Here is a 10,569-nt window from a genome sequence, read left to right as displayed (position 1 = left end):
GAACATGAACAGCGGTCTGCCTACCACCAACAACCCTGACGAGGACAAAAACGGAGGTGTCTAAAAAGGATTCAAAACCCCTTTTTCTTCGCTTTTTACATCTCTTCAAATTTATGTTCAACTGAAGTGTGTCAGTAGGTTTTTCTTCTGGAGCTAACATTCAGTCTCTCACTTCGGTAGAGATCTGAAAATGGTCTGGGTCCGAGAGACTACCATGGAAACGGCTGTACTAATGTGCAGCGGTGAATCGTGTTTTAGACAGAGGGATGCTGGGATACCAAGAAATTCAGCATGGCGGCCGGACCGATCGCCGAACGAAATCAAGGTAATGTATAAAATTTCTGATCCTTTTCAAGTCCTTGAAGTGGAATTGCTTGCTTATGTCACACATAAATCCACTCGAAATGCTCTGTCTTTGTGTTCGTATACCAGTTATAAATCTGTATGCTTCTTTGCCATTCGCTTTGGCTAACGCGAGAGGTAACCATCAGAAACGTTGAGCGATCGTTTGTACACGAGACTGACAAAAGCCGGTGCTTTGTTACTTTCATTCGATTTACTTTAAGGATTTCCATATACGCTAAGCTCTACCACTTTTCTCACGCGTCCATGTGCATGTTGTGTTCTTAATAGTTTTATGAATGACAGAAATTGGTTCTGCGATGAGGAAACTTTAGAACTTTACATGCAGTTCGCTAGCGAGTTTATAGTAAGACGCCGAAATGGAACGGTAAAAGTACTGAATGATCTGGTTTCGCCCCATGGCGAGTTCGCCCCCACCGAGTTCGTCCCCACTATAAAATTTCTATTTCGTGTTCGCCCCCAACTTTTAATGTTCGTGTTTACGTAGTTGTCATCGAGTTATTGAATGTTTTCGAAGAACCATTTCAGTCTATGTATGTTTGATAAGCTTAGATGATTGTTTGCTTGTTCGCGAGCGCATGGCAACAAAGTCCAACGGTTACTGGTCATCTCGCTACGAGGGAGTCTCGCCACCAATGAACTCTTCACCAAGGGAAGTCACCTCGGCACCAAGTGAAGTTTCCTCGCCACCAGTAATCTAATGAGGCAGTGGATAAAAGAACGAGGAATAATTTCTACATGCGACTCGATCTGGTTGGGAGCAAACTTGATCAAGTTGAGTCGATGTGGGGGCAAACTTGGTGGGGGCGAACTCGCCATGGAGCGAAACCGGCAGCTACCAAAGTACTTGAATCAAATTTTGGAAAGTCCTTGAATTTGCTAGTGTTATAATGATTTTTTTTTTCTATTAATTCCAAGAATCCCTAAATTGTCCTTAGCTTGAAAATTTTTCATGTAGCCTTAAAATCATTGTATGACATTTGAAGGCAGGCCTAAATAGTGCTTTGGTTAGCCTGAATATCACTCAGGTTAGGGTTCAAGTTAGCCTGTTTATGGTTAGTTCTCAGTAATTGAAATGAGAATATCAGCAGTTTGCAGCCTGCAACTTTACTTTAAATGTCTGTTATATTAATTTGCTCTAAGTAAGTAAGTAAGTAAGTTAGTAAGTAAGTAAGTAAAGACTTTATTTAAAGAGGGTAGCACTAAAATAGTATAAAAATACTAACAAACCAGTGGCCCTCTAAAAATTATGTACAATACGGATGTAAGTGTGAAGACTCCACATGGATGCCAAAATACATAGCACAGAGCAATACATAAGATGTGTTACCCCTGTTATTCTTCCCCTGTTAGTCTGTTGATCTAGTGAAAAAAGAAAAAAAATAATGACCCACATGAATGTGCATTGTAACTCACCAAGAGTACATGTAGTCAGGGCTCGAAAAAAAGCTTGAATTTCAGCTTGCCCTTAAGACTTGTAAGTATTTCTCAAATAAAGCTTGCCCTGGGCAAGTCTTAGTCTGCTCATTTAATGATTTAGTTGGGAGACGACTTGCCTGATCCCTTGCCCACTGGGCAACTGCGAATGAAATGTTACTTGCCCAGATGGAAAATCTACCTGTCCGGGATGACCAGAGGGCACTTTTTCCGAGACATGGTAGTTCAGTGTTTAGAGTGTTTGACTGGTCTACTGAATTGTTTTCTGATTGTGCTATGCTTGTGACATAGGTGATAAACATCTCATTGTGATATGATCAAATCAATAATAATGTAATTATATATTGCCTTGGGGCATTTATAATCATTTTCACCAGTAAGGCTATTGGTTTTCACAGACAAGCAAACATTTGTTTCTTTCATAGATGCCACAATTTATGTTGGAGGATTGGATGAGAAAGTCTCAGAGACTCTTCTGTGGGAACTTTTTCTCCAAGCAGGGCCAGTTGGTAAGTTGAAGTTTTTTGAAAATCTATATAGACAATGTATTGCACACCTTGTTCAGCTGCACTGTCACTGAACAAAAATGTAGCAGTGGACAAAAACTCCCTTTGTCCCATATTTGATTGCCATCACTGGTGATTGCTATAAAAGTATTGTACCAATTGAAAGCTCAGTACTGTACAGATGCTCAAAAGGTGTTCTTGAAGCTTGGATGCAAAGTAATAATATTTTTGCAAAGAATGACGGAGAGTACCATGACTATATGGGATTTTGCAACAAGATCTTTACTGGTTGTTAGTACGAGATCACAGTGGCCCAATAGTAAGTCCACTGGACTCTGAACCAAGCAGTCTGGGTTTGACCCCTGGCTTTGATCACTGTGTTGTGTTCTTACATGTGGGTGAGACACTTTAATTACGCCCACAATGCCTTTACTCTCACGACGTCCCTGGCCAGGGCTTGAACCTGGACCGCTCGATCTGGAGAGGAGTGCACTAACCATGAGGCCACTGTACAATGTAATTATTATAATACATGTTAAAACACAAATTATTACATGTACATTGTATTGATAATTGGGTTTTGAGCTTCAGAGTTTACACAATAATTATACAAAGAGTTGACATGTGAGACTGTTTAGACTGATTTTGTGTATGCTTTTAGTGAATGTTCACATGCCTAAAGATCGTATAACCCAGCTGCATCAAGGTTATGGGTTCATTGAATTTCTTGGTGAGGAGGATGCTGATTATGCCATCAAAGTGATGAACATGATAAAAGTGTATGGGAAACCAATCAGAGTAAACAAGGTACAGTACATGTACATGTCATGTAGAATCATGAATGTTAGCACTGTGTAAATACATACATGTATGCAGTTATTAAAGATTGTTGAATGCTTGCCATCTGTTTATCCAGAACTTTATGGATGTATCTAGCACAAGAAGCGTACAAATTACTCCAGACATACATGTAGCCGAGAGCAGCTCTCTATGTAGTTTCTCAAGTGCTCTTCAAAACTTCTTTGGGGTAGTGCATCCATAACTCGATACATGCACAGCTGTATGTACTCTATACTGTAAAATGATGAGCTAATTCTAATATAACATAGCCACAGAGATCTTGAATAAGCAAGAATTGGCTTTTATTTGCAATGATGAAATCAAGTTTCTTTTATGCTTTTACTGTATCTGTAAACTCTCTGCTCAGTTTTCATTGTGGTCAGTGTTTTGTGGAGCTACAACCGTAGAAAATCTCCCATTACATGTACAATTAGCCAGTTGGATTTTCAATTGTTGGAGACTAGTTGATGAATGTGTGACAAAGGAAAATTACTATGAAACAAGATACATGTACAAACTTTTAAAAAAGTTTTACACCAAGAATAATTTTTACAAAAACCATCGATTGATAATATTGATAATGTACATGTATGACTCAGTATAGCTGGAATAAGAATTGCAAATAATGAATGAAAACTTTTTGCTGTACTTTACAGTGTACAACACATGTAGAAATATGTGTATGTAAGTGTTAGAAAATAGGTCAAAGAAAATATGCGTGGTGATAGGTTAAAAAACATGTTTCTATAACTAGGCAGTTATTGATGCAATGATGCATCAATGAAGAGAATTCAGATTTTGATGATTAAAGTAAACAGGTTGTTTTCTTTTCTCATTGCAGAATTTTCTAAAATAAACAGAAAACATGTTCTCCATGTTTCTATCGAGTTTTAGTATAAATCTACTAGCATTCTATCACAAGTGGCATTCTCTGATTGGCTAGCATGCGCGCACTATCTACAACAGAAAAGATAGTGAGTAGCGTAGCAGTGCGCAGTTGTTAACAAAATGACGGCCTCTTCTTTATATTTTTGAGGTGTCTGAAGAGGATTTAAATATAAGTTTTGACTGACTACATGTAGTAGATTTACACTGAAACAATTAGATTATTTGATTTGTATGCAAGATAGTTGACCTGGGCTGCACTGGTGTCAACTATCACATGATAGAAATCTCCAACTCATAATCTAATTGTTTAATGGAAACACTAGTGAAAGTTCGCGAGAACTCAAGAAAGCTGTGTAAACACTTGCCTTTCAGCCCATGTTCCCACAGCATTTCTTGTTCTCCCAAACTTCCAGTCATGCTTCTATAACTCAATAGAAACACATTTAATGTCTTCTATTTCTTATATGACGCAAATTATTGTTATGAAATAAAAAAAATAAACTTCAATTTGTCTCATAGACATGTAAGTTAAGGATATTATTTTTGTTGCAAGGTTAATGTATAAACATTGTAGTACACAAGTGTACATGCATACATGGCTCTGGGTTCTAACTCTACACTCTGTGTTCTTTCTCAGGCATCGGCACACAATAAGAATCTTGATGTTGGTGCAAACATTTTCATTGGAAATCTTGATCCAGAGATTGATGAAAAGCTGCTCTATGACACATTTAGTGCTTTTGGTGTTATTCTCCAAACCCCTAAAGTAAGTAAGCCCTCCCCACTCCCACAGAAAATACATGGATAAATAATTGCATGTGTACTTAAATACATGGATATGAATTACTTAAAGAACTTTAATTTCAATTTTTCTTTCTTTGATAATGATGGTTCCAACCATACTGTCTTTGATCTGAGATAGTGTGTAAATTCTCACAAGTGCATTCCTTGCAGATTATGCGAGATCCCGAGACAGGCAACTCCAAAGGTTTTGCATTCATCAACTTTGCAAGTTTTGATGCCTCTGATGCAGCTATGGAAGCTATGAATGGGCAATACTTGTGTAATCGACCAATTACAATCTCCTATGCATTCAAGAAAGAAGCTAAAGGTGAAAGACACGGCTCTGCAGCAGGTATGTGTGTATGGATATTAATAAAAGCACCTTTGTGTACAGTGCACATGTCTTTCATCTGGGAATTGCATGTATTTGGCAATTGCTCTGCTAAGAGGGAGCATTGAACATTAATGCATAATTGACATTTAGTGATGTGTAATACACTCAGTTACATCGCACAAGTAGCTAACAATCAGTATCAGTAGTTTGTCTAGCTAGTGGGATCATCTAGTCTTATCTTGCACTTGACAACAGCAACAATACATGTAACAACATCTGCAAAACTACAAGACTTAACTTATGGTAAATACATTATGAGTATCTGGGACTCACCTGCCAATACATTGTAGCTACATGTACAGTAAGTGGGTTTCTTAAAGTTCCATCTAGGCAGGTTGGTCAAAAATATTATATACACACATGTTCAGTATGAATACTAACCTTAGGTTATGTTTACAATGGAAAAATTGCTTACAGGGTTACAGGGCAATCTTCAAAATGCACTGTATTTCACTTTGATCATTGCACTTTAAAAATTATTTAAGACATATTTTCCAGAGTGCATTCAATGTGATCTCAAGCATTTTCTCTTTACAGAGCGTCTCTTGGCCGCACAAAATCCTCTCGCCCAAGCAGACAGACCTCATCAGCTGTTTGCAGATGCACCACCAGCTCCTGCTGCAGCTACAACACTAGCACCAGCTGCTGCAGTCATGCCGCCTGCCATCATGGCTGTGCCTGTACCAAGCTCAATGCCCAGTGCGCCTAATATGCCTCCATCTGGCCCGCCAATGCCTCCTGTTCCACCTGGCATGCCTCCTCCAGGTAAATTGTATCTTACTTACATTTAGAAAGTGCATGCTTATCATGTTTCCTTACTTAGTCTATGGAAAACAACTAGTGCAAGCTGCTCACATATTGATCTTGCAATAGAATTTGCATTTGATTGTCTAATTTACTTTTGAGAATGGAAGAGAAGCCGAAAATCTTTATTGTGTCCAAGTATTCACACAATAAAGGACAAAACTAACAATTATTGAATGATATTTTGTTAAGAACCACATCGTGTATACCGTCACCAGACTAGAATATGTATGCAACATACATGTACATGTAGCTCTTAAATAGCATGTTAATAACAACGAAGAGACAAAACTAAAAGCAATAATCATGAGAAAAGGCAATTGAAAGTTCTTTGGTGGATTTAAGTCCTTTGTTGAGCGAAGGCATTAGGCGTTTAATAATGCCCCTTTGTATGGGGAAGATTCCAATTGCTGTCTCAGTCTTTCATTCCCTTATGTACTAAATCTGTCAACAGGTCCTGGGTTTCAAAGACTTTTCCTGGCAATATTTTTTTTTTCAAAGAAGTAGAAAACATGTTTACCCCAGACTTAAAGTTACATGCATTTGAACCTCCAAATACCCCTTGTTCTTTTGCTTGCCTTGATCCTTGATTCCTTCTTCTCGGCCTGACAGACCAAGAACCTGTAACAGGCCACTTGTAATCCTAAATCTCAACCTTTTGCCATTGAACTTAACCATATAACTATATCTTTTTTTTTTTTTTTGTCATGGTTTGTTTCTGTTAACAGGTATGCCTCCACCTGGTATGATGCCGCCACCTGGCTTCCCGCCACCAGGAATGTTTCCTCCAAGAATGCCTGGCATGCCTCCAATGCCTGGACAGCCTGACCAACCACCTCCCCCTCCCCCACCTGGTGCAGTAGGTCCCCCAGGCCAAATACCACCCCCACCTCCACCCATGGAGGGAGGTCAGTTTGCACCACCTGTACCGCCAAACATGCCACCACCACCTCAGGTCAGGGTTGCACATTTTACACATGTAGTGTTTGAATTTTCTTTGCATTTAATACATGTCGTGCTAACCAGGTCATTTCAGTTACCCATGTTGAAATATTGTTCTGTATAGTACCTTTATGTATGTCTTTTTAAGCCCTGTCAAAGTGTGCCAGCAGCTGCCAATTTTGCCACCTGAAGTAAATTATTTACTTCTAGCTTTGACTGGAGTTCACTAATTCTGACTAACAGCAAATATATATTTGGCCCTTACATGTACTTCCTACTTTCATTATCCCACCTGCTGCTTCAAGACATTTGACAGGGTTTATCAGGATTTATCCAGACAGCTTTTACCTATTAACAGTGCTACTATAGTCTCTAATGTACATGTATGCTCTATGCATTTTCGCAACACCACTATTTGCTACCTTGTATATTTGAATATCTGTTTACACTGCATTTGAATGTTCAACCAACCTTCTTTATACCCACGTGCTACAGCGGCAATGAACAAACGTAATGGACAGTACCTAGCCTGTTTACAGCATTCTACAGATACATGTACCTGCTAGTGGAAATTCTGCCGTCATCTTGGAAAAATCCCTTTTTGCCATTTGTAAAGGAAAGTAGACTTAGGACACTTTCCACTTAGTCAAAAGTTCAAAAATTTCATTTTGGGGGTAAATGGCAATCGTTTTTTCACTTTGCCTTCCTTTCTTTCCCCTCAAAAAACAACTTTTCAAGAAGGTAAACCGTAAGACGTATTCACTTGCCATTTACCTCCAAACCAATATTTCCTTACTTTTTGACTAAATATGAAATGTCCTTAGTTTATTGTGACTTTTTGGAGGCGTACAATCAATACTTAGATATACATGTAGAGCAGTTTACTAGCGAGTGTCGAAAGTAATCAGGCAGTTACTTTGGTTTTGGCTTTTGCTGACTGGCCGAGTAGTTTCATAGGCAAGCAATTGGTTTTGGTTTGGTTCTACAACATGCTTAACTGAAAACCACTCTAATGAAGCATCAACTTGGTTCAACAGCCTCTGCTTGGTCGTCCAGATCACCCAGGTGGCGGTCTCCTACCCAGACCACCTCCCATGCAGTTTGGTGGTAGACCGCCCATGCAGAATGACATGGGACCACCCGGTGGAATACCGAGTCTGTTGGGTCCTCCGCCCCCAATGCCATTTAGGATGATGCCGCCTGGAGGTGGGTGACTGCAAAGTGCCCTGTTTGATATTGCATATCGTGACGTTAGTCAACTAACAGTATCCCTGTGCAAAAAGGCAATTGTTATGAATTCATTTGTATTTGCTGTTACACTTAGTTAAAGCTCCGCTGTGGAGTGTTGTGTTCATTATGTACAATAACGCGAAGAGAAAGTCGGTGTATATTATAGCTTACTTCGAAAAAAAGAGTGATAGCCTGGGCCGAGGGTATCACCGCGGGGGGAAACCGGAACGCTGAAACTTATGGACTTTCGCGCCAATAATTTCTGAAGACTTTTTAGCCTCGGTATTTGTTTTTGACAATCTTTCAGAGAATTTGTTTTGAGCGTACGTTCCATACGATCTTCCCCCAAACAACTACAACAGTGACAACAACAATAGCAGTTATTATATATACATGTAGTGCCTAAGCCTAAAAGTTGTACAGCTGCAAAGATTGCTTTGTCGTCTCTTTTCTTCTCTCAACAGTCGAACTGGCTCCAATATTGATTGATTGGTAATTTTCTCGAGAAACTTGCAAATTCAGTTTCCATCTATACTGCCTAGTGTTACAACTATACTTGTGCCTTTTGGCTATTATTACCAGTAGGATTTTCTACATTATTCAACCATTGTTTTGAGTTTTTCTTCTAGCGTAGCGTATAAAGTCAAGCTTTTCCTCTCTAAGGTATGCAGCCCGTCACTCTGACGGGCTGCCTTCTTTGATTTGTTACAGCGGCGAAACAAGTTATCGCCGCTAGTATTGCTTAAGGGTTAAATAATCAAATAAACTGAAAAGCACTGTTTTGATTGCTTTGTTTCCAGGTCCTTTTCCACCGGGCGGGCCGCAGAGGTTTGGGCCTCCACCTCCTCGCTGACGTGGAAACATCTTCGCTAAAGGAATCCTCGAACATGTCTGTTGCTTGGCAACTTGAAACGAGAAAAATGCTGTATCTACGAACGGCGAAATTGGAACGCGTACCATTGGAAAACAAAAGTTACCAGCTTTCCATGTCGGAAATTACACCCAGTGATAGCCGTTTGTTCGTCCCTTTTATGTACATGTAGCTCGATGTAAATATATTTTGTTTTTTTTTTTTTTGGTTTTTTAACCACACAAAGAAGGAAAAGACCTACAGTAGAAGTTTCTTTTCACTTCCAGTATCCTTGAACATAGTCTCATACCAAGTTAAGGATTGCCGTTTTATCAATCTCCGTCTTCTTACTGATCTAACTTCTGACGTGTGTAATAATTTATCTCGTGACAGAAGTAAACATGAGTTCTTGAATCCCTGTCTGCCTTTCTCCTTGTACTTTCTCAGGCGGTCTGGGTTCGAGCCCAGGCCGGGGACATTGTGTGGTGTTCTTGGGCAAGGCACTTCACTCTCACAGTGCCTCCCTCCCCCCAGATGTATAAATGGGTACCGGCGATCTTAAAGCTGGGGGTAACCCACCCTGCAATGAACTACCATCCTAACCAGAGGGGGAGTAAAGTACTTTAAGTGCTTCATGCTATAGAAACCTGGATATGCTCTACCTACCTACCTACCTACCTACCTACTGCGTTTATTACCTTTTACGGCGAGAAGCATTCTGTTTGATGGATTGTACAAGCCTTAAGGGGTTACTGTCGCAGTTTGTGAAATCGTGTTGGGAAAGGTTGACGTGGTTTCCACAATGTTACAACATTTCTACTTTGATAGGTAAATAATGCAACTCTTCATTTTCAGTTGACACAAGTGTAAGGGCATCAAACTAATGCTCAATTATTGCAGAAGTGTAGCATCTCTCGTAAGCTTGTAATTCTCTTCATTGTTAGCAGCTGTTATTGTTTTAGGGCTAGAGGCATTGTTTCTGTTGTTTGTTCTATTGTCCTCTCAAAGGGTAGCAAGCCATTCATGTGAGACCAAACGAGAGCTGCTACATCACCCAATTATTGGCGAAAAAGTTATACACATTTTCTTAGCATTACAAGTTACCATAGCAACGGTACAAGTTGATGAAAACACCCTTAATTTTAGTTTTAATTAAGGCTTAGCTGTAGCAAAAAGCTGGGACCCCGTTTAACGCAGAAAAAGACGTCACTTTCAGAGTGTAGGTAGGACATTGAATTTCATTGCTTCTTAGTTTTGCTTTCTGTTAACTTTTCTTTCTTCAACATTTCCGTTCCCTTCGAGTCCGCTCGTGAAATTTTCGATTGGAGTTTCTGGCGGACGTTTTCCATTCGGCCAAAACATTCCGTAACTCCGAAAAGGGAGCAAATGGTACGGAAATAGCTTGGGAAAGTTTCCGGAAATTCCGGAAATGCGAATTCCAAATGCGAAAAAAAAAGAAAAAAAAAAAAAGGAGCGGAAGTCTCGAATTTTGTTTTTGTAATATTTCCCAGGAAATTTCCGAACTATCCGCT

The 10,569-nt window shown here is 39.6% G+C and overlaps 1 protein-coding gene across 1 annotated transcript; it reads left to right on the top strand.

The window, feature by feature from the left end:
• The first annotated feature begins 276 nt into the window (after nucleotides 1-276).
• Nucleotides 277-10,322, top strand: LOC145481320 (splicing factor 3B subunit 4-like). Its single transcript, XM_081459788.1, has 9 exons — nucleotides 277-325; nucleotides 2,226-2,309; nucleotides 2,968-3,113; nucleotides 4,672-4,800; nucleotides 4,989-5,169; nucleotides 5,749-5,976; nucleotides 6,744-6,970; nucleotides 7,995-8,163; nucleotides 8,988-10,322. The coding sequence occupies exons 1-9, from the start codon at nucleotides 292-294 to the stop codon at nucleotides 9,038-9,040; spliced, it is 1,251 nt and encodes a 416-aa protein (XP_081315914.1). The 5' UTR covers nucleotides 277-291; the 3' UTR covers nucleotides 9,041-10,322.
• The last annotated feature ends 247 nt before the right edge of the window (nucleotides 10,323-10,569 follow it).

Source organism: Orbicella franksi, chromosome 3 (genome assembly GCF_964199315.1).
Source record: "Orbicella franksi chromosome 3, jaOrbFran1.1, whole genome shotgun sequence".
In the NCBI taxonomy this organism is placed as follows: Eukaryota; Metazoa; Cnidaria; class Anthozoa; order Scleractinia; family Merulinidae; genus Orbicella; species Orbicella franksi.
The sequence above is the reverse complement of the archived record's forward strand: the minus strand, read 5'-3'. Positions and strand labels throughout refer to the sequence as shown.

Bases quoted from the DNA above. Each gene is read 5' to 3' on its own strand.
- LOC145481320 (XM_081459788.1), top strand. From the start codon at position 292: ATGGCGGCCGGACCGATCGCCGAACGAAATCAAG. The intron at 326-2,225 runs GTAATGTATAAA...TTTCTTTCATAG, and splicing joins GATCGCCGAACGAAATCAAG to ATGCCACAATTTATGTTGGA. The intron at 4,801-4,988 runs GTAAGTAAGCCC...CATTCCTTGCAG, and splicing joins TTATTCTCCAAACCCCTAAA to ATTATGCGAGATCCCGAGAC.